The 21,111-nt window shown below is 38.3% G+C and overlaps 2 protein-coding genes across 11 annotated transcripts in view; one reads left to right on the top strand and one right to left on the bottom strand.

The window, feature by feature from the left end:
* Positions 1-830: 830 nt before the first annotated feature.
* NDUFAF5 (NADH:ubiquinone oxidoreductase complex assembly factor 5) lies at positions 831-7,783 on the bottom strand. 10 transcript variants are annotated; one of them, XM_054195695.1, is made up of 10 exons: positions 7,518-7,779; positions 7,353-7,393; positions 7,011-7,074; positions 6,096-6,199; positions 5,566-5,605; positions 3,628-3,825; positions 3,042-3,102; positions 1,727-1,810; positions 1,305-1,387; positions 831-1,178 (listed from the first exon to the last, which is right to left on the bottom strand). In XM_054195695.1, exons 1-10 carry the CDS (start codon positions 7,749-7,751, stop codon positions 1,092-1,094), a joined length of 996 nt encoding a protein of 331 aa, XP_054051670.1. In that variant the 5' UTR covers positions 7,752-7,779; the 3' UTR covers positions 831-1,091. The 10 variants fall into 10 exon arrangements, 7 of the variants coding, with proteins under 7 accessions (XP_054051670.1, XP_054051674.1, XP_054051673.1 ...); XM_054195699.1 differs by lacking the exon at positions 7,011-7,074 and adding an exon at positions 6,300-6,347 and having other exon boundaries at positions 7,518-7,589; XR_008465503.1 differs by lacking the exon at positions 831-1,178 and adding an exon at positions 6,300-6,347 and having other exon boundaries at positions 3,038-3,102; positions 7,518-7,783.
* A 73-nt stretch (positions 7,784-7,856) lies between these two features.
* The window catches only part of ESF1 (ESF1 nucleolar pre-rRNA processing protein homolog), a 31,914-nt gene continuing 18,659 nt past the window's right edge, over positions 7,857-21,111 (top strand). Inside the window, exons 1-8 of the mRNA XM_054195550.1 lie at positions 7,857-7,935; positions 8,503-9,199; positions 9,938-10,275; positions 10,956-11,069; positions 11,637-11,737; positions 13,161-13,313; positions 14,791-14,905; positions 15,883-16,021. Coding sequence (XP_054051525.1) covers positions 8,503-9,199; positions 9,938-10,275; positions 10,956-11,069; positions 11,637-11,737; positions 13,161-13,313; positions 14,791-14,905; positions 15,883-16,021 — 1,657 coding nt within the window. The 5' untranslated portion in view covers positions 7,857-7,935. The remainder of the gene's footprint in view (positions 7,936-8,502; positions 9,200-9,937; positions 10,276-10,955; positions 11,070-11,636; positions 11,738-13,160; positions 13,314-14,790; positions 14,906-15,882; positions 16,022-21,111) is intronic.

Genomic DNA, 21,111 nt, shown 5'->3' with positions numbered 1-21,111 from the left:
TGGTCTGTGCCTCACCATTCTGTCAAACTCCACCTGCTGGATAATCTTCTTACAACAAGCCTAAAGCAGCTTTCCTTTCACCAGCATTGATACAACACCTAGGTACAATGACAAAACTGATTGAGCAGTAAACCTGACTATATATTCTTCATGCTTTTCCTCTCTACCGTTCTCTATCAAGTGAAATCACTGGGTAGATTATTTTTTCTAAACACCTCAGGTTAATGGGCCATATTTGTAACTATCAATTTCTGGTAATGCAGTTAGATACAGGAAAAGTCATAGCTCCATGGCACAGCTAAGGAGAAAAAAAAGTATACTTCATGCTTTTCAGACTCTGATGGTAGAAACATAGAAAGTAATGCACAAGTGTTATTTTAATAGTTTTGATGTTTTAAATGCTATTAAAAAAAACAGGTTAAAAAATGCCTTGGAACTCTTTTGTAACTCCAAAAGAGTACCAACTCCAAAGAATGCCAATTCTAAGCTAACTAGTTAATTTGAAACGTATTCACCCAAGTACTAGGTGATTCTTCTGCTTGCTGCTTCTTTCAGTAAATTAAGTCAAATCACGATACGTACATTCTGTTAAAGCTACAACAAAGCAGCCAACATTGCAACCCACAAAAACATACTAAGTTAGATCTGTGTATTTGCTGATATTTTCTCTTACAGTATGTCTTATAACACACTTGCCACCAAGTACTATTCTTTACTACGATCTACCACCCTTAAGGAATAATTCAAAAGCAACGCAGGGTGATATACACACTCAACACCTGCAAATCATACCTGGAGCGGTCTGTGATACTGAAATATTGGAAGAGGCATTACATTTGAGAATAGCAATTTAATCAAAAGTTGGGAAAGCATATATTCACTTAGAATACTGCTGACATATTTCTCTAGAAACAAAAAAACCCCAGCATTTTACACAGCTGATATAGCACAGGCAGTAAAAAAGAAAACAAAATCCTCTTGCATGAAGATTATTATCACTTCAGAATGTCATCACAAAATAAGGGCAAGTGAAGACTATCTGCAATGAGAAGCTTTATGGCAGCTTCAAGACAACTATTATTTCTGAAGAACTATTTTTTTCCTCTTGAAAGAAGTCCATCTATTTTTGCCAGATCTCCAAGTGAAACTGTTGCAGAACCTCTCTGGGCTGGTCTTGCCTAAGAGAAAACGAAGAAAAAAAAAATAGGGCTAATTTTAACTTAAAATATTTTGTAAAAAGCTTTTAAAAACATCAGTAATTTTAAAAGTACCTTCAAACAGAAAATAGTTCAGCTTCACATTACCTGTGATTCATGGAATTTCCATCCAATCATGTAGTAGATCTGAAACGTGGCAGGTACTGAGCCATCGCTATTTCCGTACATTTCTGGCAGGGCAGGAAGAGAGAGGAGAAAAAAAGCAAGAGGTACATAGAACATCAGTTCTAAGAAATACTTAGTGCTCAGAACATTACAGCTAAGTATGACATATTCATCATAACGACTCTTGGTGAAAGATTTGGGACAATAAAAATATCTCATACCGGTGCATCAAAATAGTTCAAACCCTATCATTATAAATTAAGGTTAAAAATATCTGCACAATAATGGCATTTTGGTTTATTCCTTTTTTTTTTTTTTTTTAAACACAGAGATCAGAGAAAAAGACATAGAAAACATTTCCTTAAAGTCATTTCAGATTAACTCATTACACCTCAAATACTTACCTTGGTATATTGCAGCAGCTGCCAACATTGTCTCCCTGTGTAGTAGAGGTTTTCTATTCCAAGAGCAATTACTCTCCCCCATACCTAAAAATATGTTTTAGCTTTAAGAAAAAGAAGATATAGCATACGCCATGAGTTAAGTGTCATGCACTAATGACAGATTTTTCTTAAACCAGAGTAAGTATAGAATCTTCTGAATCTCACTGTAACAGAGGACAACATACCACAAATAATGAGGTGAATTTCTTACCTAGAAGAGTCTAAGCCTTTTAACGCAACTGCTTTGCAATTTACAGTTTGTATCGCTAGGAATGATTTCAACTTATTACTTCTTCAGCCCGAGTCTTCAAACATACAGGTTTTCTAGTATAATTTATTTTAAGCATGAGTACATTGTTTATTCAGACACACCACTCATATGTTTGGGTTTTGTAACCAGATAAGCATCAAAATCACTATCCCAAGAGATTTTTAATAAGAAATAAAATAACCACAATTCTAATATCTTTAATCACTTTCTGCAGAGAATGAAAGTTGTATTTTCATTCAGCAGCTGATCCAGAGTAAGAAGATGCCCTGAATTGCTCTGTAAGTAACAGCTGACTGCACACAAATAACTACTTTACAATCCATGACAAATGCAATCAAAATACTAAATCAATTGTTAAGTATCTCAATTGTTTTTTGCATTCCTCAGCAGACTTCAATTTGAGGGTCTATTTATTCTCATTCCAAATCAGTTTCCTCAATGTCTTGATACTTAGGAAGGCTCACAGGAAAAAGTTAGTATGTGGGATATATGCTTCTGTCTCCCTTTCGGGGCTTTTCAGAGGCTTACACTGAACAGGCTCACAAAAAATAGGAACACATGGGAAGCAGAAAATTCATAGCAGGCCAGAAAGTAGCAAATCTTTGACTTCTGCTTCTCAACACAAATCTGCTGACAGGTATGATCTCCTGAATCACTAGAGATCAGGAAAAACGTAATCCTTCCACTGTTACAATAAGCTTTATTTATTTATATTTCAGGAAGAAATTTTTTACAATGAAGGTGGTGAAACACTGGCCCAGGTCGCCCAGAGAGGTGGTAAATGTCCCACCCCGGAAACATTCAAGGTCAGGTTGGATGGGGCTCTGAGCAACCTGATGGAGTTGAAGATGTCCCTGCTTACTGCAGGGGGGTTGGACTAGATGACCTTTAAAGGTCCCTTCCAACCCTAGCTATTCTATGATTCCAAGTTAAGAAACACACAGTGAAACTCTTCTGTGCCTGCACCACTGATATACAAAATGTTTCCACAAAGTACATACTTGCCTTGCAAGTCTTCCATAACCTCAAACAACCCTGGGTAGTTGACCTGAATTTCATCAGTATCCTAAAAGAATTAAGAAGCTTATATTTAGAGCATATCAAGCTAAAACAGTAACATCACGGTAGCCTCCAGAGCTGCTAACAGACAATTCATCTGCCACTTCTGTTCAAACTGCGTATTTCTCAGAAGAATATACTGTCTTAACACTTCTTACAAGTTTCGTTTAGTAGCTCAAATGCAATCAAATTTTAATTGAAATGCCATTATTTTCTTCTTCGTTTAGAAGAAACGGCAAGAGTGTCTAAAGTTTTTTCAAGCAGGTCTAACATTCTCTGACATTTCACTAAGAAGACCGTCCAAATTCTACCGGGCCAGTAGCCAAAGACACACTTCAGTTGGTTTCATTAATCACAGCAAAGCCAAGAACAGAGGCAGTCCATGCTCTTTCAGAAACTTACTCAGCAAGGCGCATGACATGTAGAAGGAAGCACTACATTACTAACGCATTCATAAATAGTATTTTTTTATATACCAGCAGCTCTGATGTGCTGGATTGTTCTATCTTATTGTTCTCTTATTTATAATTACCACAGTCAGGGTGTTAAAGCCAGCTCTCGACAGCAGATGTCCCAAATCAGAGACAGCAGTGAATGGTGATACGTGAGGAGAAAATCCCCCTTCTCTCTCCAATTCCGCTAGCTGCAAAGAGCAGCGAAGCTCATACAGAGTGTCTCCCCCAAACATTGCACCAATGAATACTCCATCTGGCTTAAGAACTCGGTGAATCTACAACACAGAAAAAAAAAGTAAAGTTTTTTGTTATTAAGCCTATGTAACTAAGAAGTTCTTAGGACTTTTTTTCTTTTTAATGCAAAGCAATCATTGTAATAGTTGTAGCAGATTTTTAATATTGACTGTATTCCACAAGGCAAGCTGCGCCACAGCTTTTGGTAACACTGCAAGATAAATAATCTGTTTGAAAAGAGACTATTTGTTCTGAAGAAAGTGTGAATCCCCAGAAATTACACTTACAGTCAAGAAACACAACGTACACTGTGGAATTTTGGGTAAAACTATTTTCAATGGGATACTCCTAAAACAATATCCTCAATTACTTTACTGATGAAAATAAGGTAGATTAAGATAGCTTCTGCTTACTTTTACTTTCTCGGATGAGGGCAGCAAAAATACTTTTTAATGGCTTGATTTAAGAGAAATGGAAGCCTTTGCTTCCAGTAGTGATCTTTGCACTTAACGCACAACAGAGTAATGCAATTCTTATTAGGCCTACCCCCACTTATTTTTTACTAGACAGAAGAGTGATACCATGACTCAAAGACCAAGGCTGACAAACTGCTTGCTTGTCTAGTAAGTCCTAGCCTCCTTCCTACTGAGGAGGCCAATAAACGCAGGCTTTCTTTTTTCCTTAAAAATTGGCAATGATTTCTGGTTTAGATACCCAAAAGAGTCATATTCCATGATCAGGCTAATAAGACAGCAAAAGCTTCAAACTGCTTACCTTACTGATTTGAAACAAAATTCTTTTAAAGTGTTTTTAAATTATTAATCAAGCTACCTTTTTCTATGCTAATAAAGAAGCCTTTAATTGAAATTTAAGCAGTTGAAGGCAGTTCCATTAAAGCCAGTGGTCCCAAAGTAGGAAATGAATATTCACAATGAAAGCTGGCCAAGAACCCCAGTCCCCTCCCCTTTGTGGGTCATTATAATGCCTCAGTTATTTTTACTGTGGCAGTAAAAATATTCGACACTCCATAAACCACTTAAATTCTAGAGAAAATGATATATTTCTTTCCAAGATTTTTTTTTTTAAGCACTGAAGGCATTCTGATTTCTATTATTATTTCCATAACAGCAGCATACTCCTATTCATACCAAAAGGTGATAGAATTGCACTGTAATGACTGACCAATTTGAAATAAATGAAAAAACAGCAAACTGGTTAAAATATCCCTTGCTCTTGCTCCAAAGTTAGCTGATTTGAAGAAAGCTTTCACCTGCAGGAAGAACCTGAAATAATCCAAAATCAGATTTTTCCAGTAACAGTTTCAGTTTTCTGTCCTCAACAAGCATTTGCTTCATTTCAAAAACCACAAAGCCTTTACCTGATTAAAGTTGCATTTCAAAATAAATAGCCGAGACACAAAAATAACGCATGTTCCATAAACCAGTTCTGGAGATTTAGAAAATTCTTGTACTAGAAGCAGGAAGAGCTAACACACAATAAAAATCAATACCATTGCCTCAGTTTACATTAATTACCTTGATCTCAGCTGTTGAGACTATAAAATATTATACAAACATGTTTCACAATCATTTATTCCAAATTTATTTGAGACAGTAAATTAGTAGAAATATCAACTGATGCTCCTCGAACTTCCAAAAATACTTGTGTGCAACATGAACAAGTTCTGTGCCTCCTATTTAAAGAAGACCTGGAAATGTAGAGCACTCTGAATACAAGTAATGGCAAGTGTTGACTTTTAGTATTAAAAAACGGTTTCTTACCTCTCTAAAAGCTCTAGGAAGGTCATTCACCCAATGTAAACTGAAATAACAGAAGTGCACATTTTATAATTGCACATTAGGTAAAATTTAGGGAATGCAAATAACTGTTACATCATCCAAGTATGTTTCAGAAGCCAAAGCAACAAACTAATTTCTCAAGCTGCGAGAGTCCTGAAATGCTTGCCTAAAAGTGATACCAAATAAAAATTAGAGTTTATATAAATAGGTTTTTGAGTTTGGTGGGGTTTTTTTTGAAGCTGAGAAGATGCAAGTCCTGGAAACTAGTTAGTCAAACTGCAGGAAAGAGAGAAGCTACATGTGTTTTGAAGAAAAACAAACAAAACATAAGAACCATCAGAACAGCAGTTTTTCCCCGCGTATACTCATACTAAATAAGCAAGTACATGACTTACTGCTGTTTAATGGATTATTTATCTTTCTCTCTTTTTTCTCCTTAAAGTTACTCTCAAGTAACATTATTTAACATTTTTAACGAAAAAATAAAAAGTAAGTAAACAATTAATGCATACCTTAAGCTGCTAAGAACAAGATCAAATGTATCTTCTTTGAAAGGAAGGAATTCCTCATCAGCTACGACATTGAATGTAGGGATTTCAGATTCTACAGTATTTTTCTAATGTTGGGTCAGAAGAAAAATAACATCAGAAATGTTGCCTTCCTCTGGAATTCCAATTATGGAATTGAAGCACATTAGCATGCAGAAAGCTACTTACTAAAGCATTCTCTGCAATATCAACTTGAATAAGTTTTTCAACTGTTTCCTGAAATAAAATTTTAAAAGTCTATCAAATATTTAAGTTGTTTTATAAGTTAACATTAAGTCATTTTTTTGAATGCTTACACACATTTATATTAAGTTGGACGCAATCTCCTTAACGCTTGATAAAACTTTACATAAAGCAGAAAGCATTTTCCCCCCAGCATAATACTTGGTAATTGCTCCCAGGGAGAACAGCTGAGGTAGGAACAGTAACAAAAAACACATTCTGCATTTTTAGGTATAAGTTCAGTCAGCTTATAAACCATGGATTAACAGCCAATGAAGTACCTTTATTTACGGCATGGTTTACGAAGGGTAGATTGTTCACTGTTTAGAAGTCTCCATAAAGATACTGGTCTTTAACAACTAAGTGCATCCAACAAAGGCTGATCAAAAAAGATGCATCTCCCTACTCAAGACTGAAGGTTAACTGCGACATAACAGATAGCCTCCCTTGTGCTACTATGTGTCTAGTCTTCAGGGACAACATGGAGTAACAGCCTGCACAACACATGTCTTTGGGCTGTCGCTACAGATATTAGGAAAAGAGATTCACCTCACTAAGATTCAGAGGACTGTTTTAAGTTATAATAGAGCCCTATTTGAAAACACAGGAATAAATACATGCTTATTTTAAACACTTTTAAGTATAAAGAGCCAGTACCTTGGTTAAATGTTGAGCTATGTAACCTCTTCCAGAGCCAACATCCAAAGCGATAGGAAACGTTCTAAAGGGTAAGTTTAGCAACATAAAACATAATTAAGACTTAAGCTGCTTTAAGGTTTAGATGATGTTAAGTTTTGTCTGCTCGTTTCTAAAAGTCTTTTCGAACTAAACACATCGAGCATCCTTCTGTGGTCACCGCTAGTGGAAAGCGCAGAGAAAGGCGCTCGCAAACCAGCGTTTCCTCCCGAGGGTCGCCTCCCCTGCCCGTGACCCTGCAAGCCGCTGAGAAGCGTGTGGGATAGGGAGCGGTGCCCCGCTCCCCCTCGCGGCGAGGCTTACCTGGGGATGTCAAACACCCTGTCCGCCATCCTGCTGCCGACCTAGGGGAAAAGCCCGCCGGTCAGCGCCGCGGGGCATCGCCATCACTCCCCTCCCCCGCCGGCGGTTCCCCCACAGTCTCCTCGCCAAGGGGGCCCACCCCGGGCCGCCAGCCACCGCCCCCACCTCCTCCCGCAGGTAGTCGCACTTGGCGGGCTCGGCCTGCAGCGCTGCCCAGTTCTTCTGTTTCCGCTTCAGCCGCCGGTCGAAGGGGCTCAGCGCACCCGAGCCCGACGAAGCGTCGGCCGCTGGGGATCGTCCTGAGGGGGCCCAGAACCGACGACACCCCCCGCCCCAGCCCGCCCGCAGGAGGGAGCGGACAGGTCCCCTCAGGGCTCCCGCCCCAACGGCCGCCGCCATCGCCTCAGGCGCGCGCCCGGCGCACGCGCGGGAAATCCCCCGACCTTCCGCCGACCGCGCCGTCTGATTGGCCAGGAGCGGTTTGTCCTGCCGCGGCCGCCGTCGCGCTGCCGGAAGTCAGTTGTGGGGCCTCCGCGTGAGGGAGCGCAGCCGGGCGGTGCGGAGGAGGTGGTCGCCATTAACGGTCGGTGGGCTCGGCGCGGCTGGATATTGCGGGCGGGGCTCCTCGCTAGGGCCTTGTCCGCCTCCGGGAGCGGGGAAGGCTGTGGTGCGGCTGGGCCGCGCTTGGCCTCCGCCTGTGGTGGAGCTGCCGGTAGTGCTGGCCTGAGCCGGCCGGAACGCTCGCGGCCTTGCTGAATTCCTTCCTAAGCGGTGCTTTAAAACGTGAAATACCCTAGTTCTGTGGGAAGTGTGGGTCTGAGGTCTGGCTGATGGTGAAACTCTTTAAAGTTCTGCTCAGGGTTGATATGTGATCATTGAAGGCGGTATCTGCAGCTGGTGTGGTCTTTATAGCTGCATATGCTTATCGTAGGAAGCTAAGATGTATAGTTAAGACTGGGATAGCTATAGGATTATTTGTAGCTCATTCAAATTGCCATATGTGCTTTCGGAAAGAACTTTTTAGGTGTAAGTCAGAAATCTAGCTTTGTGTAATTCTTTAATTTTTCTCAATTATTTGTCTCAGTCTATGTTAATCAGTTGGTTTTTAATCAGAAGTCTGGGTTTTTTTGGTTCTTTTTCCATATTGTAGATGGCCAAGTCTTCAACAGCATCAAAAATGTCGTCTCAAGAGGAAATACTGAGCGATGGGCGGTTTAGCCGCATTACGAGGGATCCCAGATTTTGGGAGATGCCAGAAAAAGAACGTAAAGTCAAGATTGACAAACGATTCCGAGCTATGTTTCATGACAAGAAGTTTAAGCTGAAATATACAGTGGATAAAAGAGGTCGCCCTGTTAACTATACTTCTACAGAGAACCTCAGGAAATTTTATGCCCTGTCAGAATCTGACTCTGATCTTTCAGAAAGTGATAGTAAAGAGCATACTGAAAAGAAAAAAAAGAAAAAAAAAGGTAAACCTAAAGGACAAGCAGATTCTGCAAAACTGCTTTCCGATGGTGTCCCTAGGGACAAGAGCAAAATAAACAAACAAGAGGTGGACCAAACGTGTGAAGTGGTGACAAAACTAGATGACCTTAAAAATGAAGGACAAAAAGCTACATCTAAATTCAACTTGAAAGAGGCCTCTAAGAAAACTGCAACGGAAATTGATCGCTCGCAGAGAAACAAGGGCCTTTTACACAAAGAGAATAACAAGCAAGAAGATGCATCAGGAGGAAGATCAATTTTAATTCAAAACAAGCAAAAGTCTTCACAACCAAGTGGTACTAAATCAGCTAAAGCTCCCGGGAGGGATGGCTCCACAGGAGGAAAAATAAAAGAATCAGGTTAGTTGTTGAAATAACAGCTAGAACTTGGTGTGTTTACTTGGATGTTGTTGCTTTTATTTAATTCATGGAAAATCTTTCACAAGATCGGTCATAAAATAGCTGACTGACTCAGATTCAGCATTGCTGAAGAATTGGAGTTGGTCAGCTCTTACGGAATCAGGGCTGATTCTTCAGTAGGATTGTGAGCATCCATGTCCTTTTAATTGTTGGAGCTGAAATTGTTAGTAGGGTGGTTAGAAAAGTAAAACATATGGTAGCGTATGCATTATTTATCAAACTGAATATCAAATATAAGGTCTGATACCATGAAGGCTTCAGCATTTGTTGACTGAAAGTGTAAGGGTGGCAGCGCCAAGCCATTAATATGAGGGCATTAGAGGGAACAGGTGACTTGAAGAAAAATTTTCTTTATAGTGCTTATGCATGCTTATAGTCCACATTACTGAAATCTGATTTCTGCCTGTTGATTCTAAACATATAAATAGAATAACAGAATAACGTGTTCTCAGAGTTTGAGGTTGATAATACAATTGGGCCTAAAGAGCAATAGATTAGACAACCCAATACTGATGATTTATGTTTTTTGCACTTTCCTCATGTAATTTGTTCCTGCGTCGTTCTTTGTTTCAGATGTTCTGTAAATCTGAGGGTTTTTTCATATTTGTGAAGGATCATATGTAATTATAACATAAAAATAGATACCTGATGTTTGTCTTTCACTGACTGTATATGCAGACACCTGTGATCAACATGACATCAGTAAAAGCCAATTAGAGGAAGAAATTTCTGCAAGTGATGATTCTGAGTGTGCAGAATTGGAAGAAGAGGAGCCAGAAGATGATGGGGAAACAGGCGAGGAAGAGGAGCCAGAAGATGACGGGGAAACAGGCGAAGATGAGAGTGATTCAGAAGATGATGAAGAAAGCGATAGTGGGCCCGATCTAGCTAGAGGCATTGGGAACGTTGAAACGAGCTCAGATGATGATGAGGATTTAAATGAACTATTTCCAAAGGAGCCAGAGATAGAGCATTCATGGCGCGAGCTGGATAAAGATGCCCCTCGTGGAGATGAGGTAACAATACTTCTGCATGGGAAAAGTTGCTACGTGACAAACTCGGAAATGTACGCTGTTGTGAGTTCATTACAGACCTTCATCTATGAAATGTTTTTTGGAAGTATTTTCCATAAAGGTTTTTCAGCCTTTTGATTCGAGAGTGCACATGATGATGAAATTGGCAGAGAATGAGGCTTGCAGTTTTCACTAGTGTCTCCTTTTGCCTCTTAAGTAGACGCTTACCTATAGATAAATAAGCTGTCTGTAAGTGAAAGAACAAGCAGAATTTAAATAGCGCTGCTTTTGTTCATCAATGATCTTTTCACTTTTTTAGTTTAATTTTTTAACTTGTACTTTAAGAAATCATTAGACAGTGAATTAGGACTTCAAAACTGAGCACAACTAGTAAACAAGAAATCACAGTACTTGCACAAATCTGTGACTGGTGCAGTCCACTCTGTGGTGCTTCGCTATTTATGTCCTTTTTATCTGCTCTGGTGATTGCTGCTTCTGACCTTAAGTGGAACAAAGTCTTGAGGAAAATGCTTCTTTTATTTTTTCAACAGAGTTTGTTGATGACTTTGATTTTTGCCAAGGATAGTTGCAAGGGAATTGCATATTCCCCGTAGCAGTCAGGAATTAAACCTATGAACTTTTATGTCCTTCTTTTTTTTTTCTTTTTTCCTCTCTCTATTCAGATTACAAGTAGATTGGCAGTTTGTAATATGGATTGGGATAGATTGAAGGCTAAGGATTTGCTGGCTCTATTTAATTCTTTCACACCCAAAGGAGGAACAATATTTTCAGTTAAGGTAAGACCTGATTTCTAAAAGAAGTACTGGATTTTACTGAAAAAAAAAAAAAAAATTCCAAAAGACTACAAAATAAGAACAGAGACAGACATTTCTGTAGAAGAACCAAAAGAGATATTAACATAAGTGTGAAACTATGTTGCAATTTAATTTGCTGTGTTAGAAACAAACACCTGCTGCTTTTCAGCAAGGGGCATGTGTGTGGTGGAGTTAAATCCCCAAGATACTAACTTCTCGTTTTTATGAGGTTGGCTCTAAGCGCTAGTAGGGAGAGACCGCATTGTTAGAGAAATGTTAGGCAAATAATCCTTTCTGAAAAGGGCCACGGTGAAATGAATGAAGTCAGGGCTCTTGGTCTTCATCTGTCTCAAAAATATTCTCATTCCTAACAGGCAGTTTGTTTATTCTACTGTCTTTTCCGTAAATTAAAATTAAGAGGGTATTAAAGTTTATGGAATTGATCCCTTTACTGATTTTAGAGAAAAAAGATAAAGTCTAAAAGGCTTGGTGAGATATTTTTTTCTTAGTTGGTACAGCTAAAAATTTACTTCTGTGTTGCATTTGTAGATTTATCCTTCAGAGTTTGGAAAAGAGAGATTGAAAGAGGAAGAACAAAAAGGACCTGTGGAACTATTTGATCTTCCAGAGGATACCACAGAGAATGATGGGTACTAACTTAATCTTCAAATGAGAGAGAGAACACCTAGTGAAAGCGTAATTCTCAGTGAAAGTCCCAATCAACTTTTGTTTTCAGAATTTTGTATGTGGAAGGCTCCGGTGGATGCCTTAATTTTATAGCTTTTTCAAGGGATGTTTTACAGCTGACCCTGCTTCATTGTCAATGCATTGAATAAATGCATTATAATGAAACTTGAGAAAATCAGCTTGTTGATAATGGAGTTCAAAATTGTTATTGTGTAGCTCATTGGAATAATAAATGGAACAAATGCCTGACACTTGTTGAGCTTGATGTGGCATTTCTTCTCTACGAATTGCCATCCCTGCAGTAAACTCCCTTTGTTGCTTACTGTCAAAATTTTTATCTGCGTAACCAACAGGGACCTTAATTTAGGCCAAGAATTCCCAGATTGAGATTTCTTGAATGCCACCAGCAGCAGCCCTGGCTTACCAGGCTGAGCTCATCAGGCCTACCATTGTCCAGGCTTCTTCAGGCATGTCTTTTTTTCTTTTTTTGCCTTTTGTTCTGCTTGAAAGCGTTGTCTGTATGGAACTTGAGAGGTTTTGCTTTTATAGTTTTCCAGAATTTCTGGATGTTTGTCAGGCTGACTGGGGCTACTTTTATATAATACATCCCATTAAACTGCCTTACATTTAGAAAATCTGTATGCTTCTAAAATAAGTGTAGATCCCTTTGAAGAAAGTCTTTAGTGCATCAGGGAAGCGTATGATGAACTTACAGTGCATTCTGAAGTCAGCTTCACTGTGTGCACCAAGGTGCATCCTGAAGTGTTAGATTTACTGCTCGGTGGGCTCTAGAGCACCTGTAATACAACAGACAGAAATCTGGATGTCCCGGAGATACCTCAGTGGTACCTGTGTACGTAGCCTTTAAATTCACAGGACACGACCTCAGCTCTGTGATCTCTGTTTGGCATCCTACACTGCCTCTTTCTTGCATAACCATCTGCAATCCTGTCCTTGCAGTCTCCCAGTTTCTTTTACGTTCTTAACACGTACTCTTATGTATGAACATCCTTTTCATCGGCCTTGTTAGGAGCCAGGATAATTGCAAACAACTTGATAGGAACTATTAAATACTACTTTCTGTGGCTTGCACAGGGGCATATAAATACGCTGTTCTGTGCCCTGCTCTAACCTTAAAACGCCTGTGGAAAGCAGAGTCAGATACAGAAAGTGTGCACTTAATAAAACTGTGTGAATTAGTCTTTTGACTTGAGTAAAACCAAATAGATACTGGTGGAACTTCATGCTGTTTAACATCTGATCTTATTTTAAGATTAGGAGGGTGTTTGAATGGTGCATATTTTTAATGAGTTGAATTAAAATATTTTGCAATTGAAAAGTTGTTAAAGCCAGCTTACCTCGTTGTGGTGTTTTCTACTTTTGCAGGCTTTATAGGGAAAAACTGAGGGAGTATCAATTTAAGCGACTGAAGTACTTCTATGCGGTTGTAGAATGTGATTCTCCTGAAACAGCTAATAAAATTTATGAGGAATGCGACGGATTGGAATTTGAAAGTAGCTGCTCTTTTATAGACCTGAGGTAACTCCAGTGGTGACTTTCTTACTTGTTGAGCCAGGGATGGGAGGGAGAATTAAAGCCAATTTAAAATAACGTGGAGTAATATTGTCTTTATTCTGTAAGCAAAATGAGATATGTAAATAAATCAGGCATCCGGTGAGTTGTTACGTTTCCCTTTGATTCTTTTTTTTTTTTTCCTTTTGAACATTTTTACTGGACTATGAAAAGTTTGAGGGGATCTCTGCATAGAGAGATTATTCTCAGAGAAGTCAGGTGAAATATTCTGGTTGCATCTTCAACCTTTTGGTGCAATTAAGTAAAGTTGTATGAATTAGAAAACAAAACAACATACTGCTACTCGTCCCATCTTCCCCAGGGGTCCAGAAGTGACTTTTTTTCAGGATTGTTTACCACCGGGCAAGAATATTGCTGCTGTTGTCAAGAAGCTGCAATAGATTACTATGCTAGCCCCTATGAATGGGCTGGAAGCTCTAATGTTTCAAAAGTCACGTTTGGGAAAGAAAGAATTTTAAATTATAGTTTATTGTTAGTCTTTCCTTTTGTTACAAAAAAGCCGCCTGGTCTGAGCAGAAGAGAGGTTACTAAATCATAACGAGTTTTGACAGAAGCTGGCTTTGTCTGCTGGGTCTCGTGTTACGGGCACTGTTGGAAGTCAGTGAAAGATAAGTTTTTTTGCTTTTAGTCGTTTTCTGGAGGAGCTTCATTAATTTGCTTTGAACCCTTCTGGAGAAGATGATCTCTGCCAAATGAACATGTAACTTTTCATGCTTTTAAACATAGAAAGATAATGTTTTACAACAGACACAGCTGTTTAAAATTCTCCAGTGCTTTTCCTAATCTTCTACTTTATTAAATTTTAATGTTGAATAGTATTCATCAGATTACATTTGTAGTGATTAAAAAAAAAAAAAAAAAAACCACACACAAAAACCCCAAGCAATTTCTCATGTAGTGTTCAAAGGGTTTGGTTTTTTTAATCTAACAACTTCTGTTGTTACACATGAACTTGCTCTTTTAACATTTTTTTCCCTACTAATCGTAATGTTAAAGACGTATCAGGCTTTCCTAAAATGTTTTGAATTTTTTTATCTGTTTCCAAATTCTATTTTATTCACTTTTTTCTTTTGAATTTTTAACGTTAAGCTTCCTGAATAGGTGATTCTTAAAACAAACAAAAACACCCAAAAAACCACCTCTGACGCTGCTAATACTAGACTTAAAGTCGTTTAGTTTAGTTGCCCAACATGATGGTGTTATAGATCAAAAACCTGTGGAGTGGATGTGCAGAAGCTTGACAGTTAGTCTTTCATGTGTGGAGTACTTGTCCATGTCTTTTCTTTCCTTTTTGGGCTTACCAACTTTTTATTTTAGTGAATTCTTTTGTGCTGATGTACGATATTCATGAAAAGCTTAGACTGTTTATACTATGAAATTTCCCAGTGTATTTGAATAATAACATGTTTTATTTGCCTTTAAGATTTATTCCAGATAATGTTACATTTGATGATAAGCCAAAAGATGTAGCCTCAGAAGTGAATGTAGCTGCATATAAGCCAAAGTACTTCACATCTGCTGCTATGGGGACATCAAAGGTATCTTTACAATGTTTTTGTGATGTTTTTCTAATTCATTTAGTTTTATTGTCAGCTTATAAATTATATAAGCAGTAGGGGAAAGATTCCTGATTATCTTCACCAGTTCAAAATAAAGACATCAAGCATATTCAAAGATTTCAAGCATGTTACAGAGACCCAAGTTGCAACCCCATAAATAAGCTTGAGTTCTAGATTTTAAAAGAGATTCGGCTTCTTTGTTACACTACATTTTGACCTCATTATACCTCTATTACAAGTTGCACATGGAATTACTTTGTTATTCACAGTTAAATCTTCTAATTTGCCTAAAATGGGTATTTATGTGTAGCTCAACAACAGCCTTTCTGGTGGTCGTGCCAGGCTTAAACAGTTGCTTCGCCTCCTTGTAGCTATTCATTCCTGCGCCGTCTTGTGTGACGGCCAAAACTTTCATCTGGCCATGAAGCGAACCAGATTGGAGTGGTGATTAGTTGAGAAATAAGTAGTTTCTGCTGGATCATTTTTCAGTCGGATCTGCTTCATCTTCCGGTTGAGGGTACAGTTGCGCAAACACTTTCATTGTCCCCATTGCAATTCACGTGTGATTCCAGGAATGAGTTCCTGCTGGAAGAGGAAAGGAGAGCAGTTGGTGGCTGCTTCAACACCAGTATCTGCTGCCACAAAGGAAATTTGGCTTACAGAGGTTTCACGTTGTGTGACCTGCTGTTACAGAACCCTTCAATGCATGAGGAGACTTCTTCATTCTTTTGTATAGTTAAAGCTCCTTGAAACTCATTGTACAACAAATTCAAAAAAGTTGTAATTACATTTATTTTAGGAAATGGTTATTATAGCTAACTGTTGTGGAGAACATTAGTAACAGTTTTACATTGCTTCATAAATGGAAGGTATCAAATAATTTTCTCTAAAAAGACAGACTTATAGTGCTTAATTTTAGTGTTTCAGCTTCTACAAGTGGCATTCTTATTTTTAAGGTAGATATCACATGGGATGAGACAGATCATGAACGAGTAACATCACTTAGCAGAACTTTCAAAAAAGAGGAACTCCTTGACATGGATTTTCAAGCTTATTTGGCTTCATCTAGTGAAGAAGAGGAAGAAGAGCAGCAAGGTACTTACGTTAATAAATGTCCACAAAGTCATTAGCTACAGTATTTTGAAAACAGGTTATTTAAATATGTAAATTTCTTATCTGTAGAAAATGCTTTGAATGTCATCTTTTACAGGGATAATATTATGCTCGATGTATAAAAGCTGTAGTCGGGTTCTACTATGAAAATAACCTACCTTTCCTCCAGAGCTCAACATCTCTGAAAGCAGCATATACTTACTTTTTGTGTGTGTGACCTAAAGGTGTAAAGAAATTGGTGATGACATGATTGGTTATGGTGATTGGTATTTTATGTTTGTTCTTTTCAACTAGGAAATAAACGGATTGATGACGAAACATTGACAGATGCTAAAAACATTTTTTTGAAAGATGCGTAAGTTAGGCATGTTGACATGAAAACTGTACAATTCTTTAAATTTACTGGAACTTGGCATTCCTTTTTGCTTTGTTTCCTTTTTTGTTTGAGTTAAATAGGCTTTTCCAGTGTTCTTTATACATGATAAGAAAACACATGTACAAGTATTTAAATTGGTGTCTCTAACCCCATAGATGAGATTCATTATGCAAACCTGATTCTGATTCTCCAAATAAATCATGGCACTAGTGTGACCCCAAAATTGCAACGTTCTTTTTGAAGACAAAGTATGTCAGCTGAATTTGGAGTTACAGCTTACTTAGGGTATTTGTTAGTGAGAGTTTGACTTAAGTATTATCACCCTGGCTTTAAAACAGCTTTCTGGTTTTCATTTCTGTACTGCAAAATATCTTTACCTGATGTAATTAATGTTTGATTAAGCCAAGTGTAATGATTATAATTTGTGTGATTTCAAGTAGCAAGATCACAGGTGACCTAAACCATGGTGTCGTGGAGTCCTTCCTCAAACCAGGACACATGGCATATTGTCTTTATTGCTGATATGATAATTCTGTTAAAGAAGAGTTGCTTTTCATCGTACATTTGAATGATCTATGTAGAAAATGTGGTAGCTATTATGTTCATTCAGTGCTGAATGAAGATCTGCTGCCTTTCTGAGAAGTCTGAGTAATGCTGATCAAAAATTACCAAATGGTAGGTGATTAGGAATTATCCTAATGATGGAGCCCCTGAATAGCTGCTTTCTGAATAGGAGCTTGCACCTCTGAGTGTAAAATTATTTTCTTCACCTTATTTTTGTCTTCCTACCCCTCTCTGGTTTTTTCTTTTTTTTTTTTTTGACTCTTTTTTTGACATTTTTGACTTCGTTTTTTTTTTTTTTGACATTTCTTTGTCAAGTTTGGCAATACCTATCTTCAGTTCTGAGATAAAATTATTTTCAATAGAACTGAAGGTGCTTCCTTTTCAGGGGAAAAGTCCGAGTTTGAAATGTGAAGTGGTTAATGACTAAATGAGTTCGGTACAATGGTCACTGGACAAATCTATTTGTAGGTTAATACTGTGTTTTGTCCTCTTCGTGATCCTGTATATGCATACTAAAGTCTCTGCAGGGCAAGGAGATACTGAAGAAGCTGCCCCAAGACTGTCCTTGTTGGGATGGTCTAGACAGGACACTGAATGCACTCCAGACCTTAGAAGGTGCTGAGGGAGATGAAGATTGCCCAGAGCTTCTTCATTCCACCAGTAGCTCTTGGGTAACCGGGAGGGCATGCATGGCACTGGAGAAAAGCTGTGCTATGGGCCTTCTGGTACTCCTAAGCTGTAGGTCTTACACACTGAGGGGAGGGGTAAGCAGCAAAACATATTTAAGGGAACTTTAGAAGAGTGTAGTAGTAACATTTTTCCAATGCTTTTTGATTCACGTACTTCTTAAGAATATAAGGAGAATGTCATCTAACTTTGTGTAAGGTGTGTAAATCTTACGTGTATGGTGCACCAACGTGTAAATTCCTGAATTACCTTGTTTGTTTTCACTCTAAATTCAGTCTGCTCTTAATTAGTAATATATATAGCCTGAATTACAAGGCAAAGAAAATGTCATTAAGCCTTAGTCAGGTCTTTCAAACAGATGTTAAAATTGATTTATGCTGCATTAAAGCAGGTTGTTGCAATCAGAGATGAGTTTGGAGCATGCAAAACAACATTACAGATTTTTCTGGTTATAGAGTTGGGAAACATTCTGGCAGCAAACTTAGCTTGGCAATTTCTTGGCAGGGTTAATGTCCAGTTGTTCCTCATCTCACGTAAAAACCCACTTGTAAACTTGCACCTCTGTGAGCTTTATTTTCTCTAGTAATGTGTAGTAAAGTATCTAAACGGGAGCAGTAGGTGAAAAGGAAAGCATTTCCATCTTCTTATTATGTACAAGACTACCGCTGTGTTAAAGAATAGCATCTGTAATAGGGTGGTGATGAAAGCGAACATCTATAAGTGAGCAACGCTTCCGAAATTTTAAAAAGTAATCTTCTGTTGCTGGGAAGGAAAAGAAATTGACCTTAAGTAATCTTATCACAATAATAAATTTTAAACCTGGAAATGTCTAGATGCTAATGATGTTCTGAAAAGTAAGTTATTAATAGAGGAATTGTGTTGCCGTGTCTTTAACGTGCTCCTGACCTTTTATCCGTTCAGTTGTGTGATACAAAACAGGATTCCACCCAGCAGAATTATGTGGAATGGGACACAATGGGAAATGCGCAAATGGGAAAAATCAATGTCAGCTGTTTGAATGGAAATGTAGGAGTGTGATAAGAAGGAAAAAAATGTTCTGGACTTTTATTTGTATTTTTTTTAACTTATTAAAATGTTTTATTTATAAACAGGTTTTTGCTGGCCTGCTCTAATCCGTTTTTTATGGAATTTTTCAAGTTAAAATATGTGTGTCATGAATGTTAGTATTACTATTATACAACAGTTTTGTAATGTTGAGTATTTCAGTGACCTGGTATATTGTGGTTCATAGCACAAACTATCTCCTTTGCATTGCTTCTGAATTTTCTGTTACTTGCATGAATTTGTTCCAGTTCGGAAGCATTTGAGATGTGCCTCAAATCCAGCCTGTAATCGCTATTTTGACCATAAGCACCCTGGTGGCTTAGTGTATGGCATTTTAAATGATGCTTCAAATTAAGCATTATGCTTTTTATGCCTAAGCTTTTGTTCTGTTTTATTATCTTTGCAAGAAAAACATCTTTTCTGCTGTTGTGCTTTGCACAGCCACGCAGAATACCTGAATAGACTACATGATACAATACTTTTATCAGTGTGTTTTGGATTAGCTCTTTCTAATGGTATAATCATAGAATATCCTGAGTTGGAAGGGATCCACAAGGATCATCGAATCCAAGTCCTGACTCCATACAAGGCAAGCTGGAAGTTAAACCATGGATGTAAGAGCTGTTCAAATGCTTCTTGAACACTGACAGGCTTGTAGGGAGCTCTCTGTAGAGCCCTGCTCTCCACAGTAGGAGTCTGAGCAGGCAGCACAGTCTCTTGTGGCATTGGGCTTCCAATACAAGGCTCTACAAAGACAGCTGATGTTTTATTTTGTGCTGCTGCACCAATGCTGGAAGTGCACGAGTATAGAGAAAGAAAATGTAGTTGTATGGAAGGGGGAGTTGCTGGGTGGAGTTTTACTTTTTTGTTTGTTTGTTTTTAATAACGTGCAAATCTTATTTGTAGTGATTAATGTTAAATCAGACCATTTATTCAATCTTTTTTCAATTTTGAAATCTATTTGGTGCAATAACTCCGACTACATATATAGATTTAAATGCATCTTTAACACTTTATCCCATGATACTACAAGTCCTGCTTGCTGTCTTAAAAATTCACAGTATTCATGTGTGTGTATATGTGCTAGAACTATTATGGAAGGCTAAGAAGTGGAAGGTGGCAGAAGTAGAACATGCAATTACTTAATATTGTCCCTGAATCCAGTGGGTGTTTATAAAATGCATTGAATCGAATATTATTTGGCTTAGCTTCCGTCCCTTATTCCTGTCTAGCTGCTTTGGACACTCTCAGGCATTACTGCCGCTTCGACAGTAACAAGGATCTGACTTTTTAGAATATTCCTGCTGGGTTAGTTTTAGCATATTGTTAAAATATGTCTTAAGTAAATAGGCTAGCAGCAGGAGTTAGCAGTTTATGACTTACCCAAGCTTGGGTGGAATTTCATGGGACAGAACAGAAATTGATAACCTGGTTATTTTCTTTCTGTGAAGCATCAAGAGCTTGATACAACCGATGCAGGTGTTGGAGACTTTTCCAAAGCATGTTTGCAGGAGCATTTGTGTTGGGTTGGTTTGTTGTTTAAGGTGCTTGGAAGGCCAGGAGCAAGGATCATCTCAGCCTTCCTTCTAAAAAGTTCATACAAGCTGGTGGAGGCCAATAACTGAGAATTGAAGAAGACATCTGTCTGTGCTTTTGCAGGCCAGCGTGTCCCTACTCAGGAATGACTATAGACAGGGGCCAGCTCTGATTGTGAGCACATTAATCGTGGCTTACATCTGTCTGGCTGAGAAGCGGGCCCCTAGGAATGTCCAGTCACCTCTCGTGCGCAGCCAGGTCCTTAAAGGCTGCAAAAAACCCAAAGCCAGAACGTAATGCTGCCATTCATTTATTCTTATCTGTCTGTTTGAATTCTCTTCTTCCATTATCTTCTCCCTGAAAAATAGTTTACAAAAAGATGTCTACTGCGATACCCTTTGAATAAGCTTATTTTGATTACTTTGAATTCTAAATTTGTCCCTTTTTTTATTATCATTTGTATGAACTACTGGGATTTGCACAACTTCTTGCTGAGAATGTGGGGAAAGTGGGGTTAAGCCCCAAAGTGTTTGTCACTATTTTCTGGCTCAAGACTAAGGTCAATGGAATTCATTGTTCATATCATGCTGTAGTACCCTGCAATAACCTCTACCTCAGACTTGCTTCTTGAATGCTGGAGCATAGAGCTTTTTATTTTTCATTCTGTGGGTTAGCATGTGTTGTAGGTTTTTGTTTTTTTTATTTCTGTCTGAATTTGAGTTTCTACCCCGGATAAAATTGAGACATTTAGTACGTTTTTATGGTATAGCTGTCGGTGTCCAGATCAGTAGCTGAATTTTCTGGTGTGCCATTACAACATGAGGGGGAATTTTATCTTTCCATC

Source organism: Rissa tridactyla, chromosome 3, assembly GCF_028500815.1.
Source record: "Rissa tridactyla isolate bRisTri1 chromosome 3, bRisTri1.patW.cur.20221130, whole genome shotgun sequence".
Lineage (NCBI taxonomy): Eukaryota > Metazoa > Chordata > Aves > Charadriiformes > Laridae > Rissa > Rissa tridactyla.
The sequence above is the reverse complement of the archived record's forward strand: the minus strand, read 5'-3'. Positions and strand labels throughout refer to the sequence as shown.

What these genes read in the sequence shown, in the direction of transcription:
- NDUFAF5 (XM_054195695.1), bottom strand. Translation starts at nt 7,751, where the DNA reads ATGGCGGCGGCCGTTGGGGCGGGAGCCCTGAGGGGACCTGTCCGCTCC. An exon ending in GCTTTAACACCCTGACTGTG is followed by an intron (nt 3,103 to 3,627) that starts GTAATTATAAAT and finishes TAATTCTTTTAG; the next exon opens with GATACTGATGAAATTCAGGT. An exon ending in GGAAATTCCATGAATCACAG is followed by an intron (nt 1,179 to 1,304) that starts GTAATGTGAAGC and finishes GTTTTCTCTTAG; the next exon opens with GCAAGACCAGCCCAGAGAGG.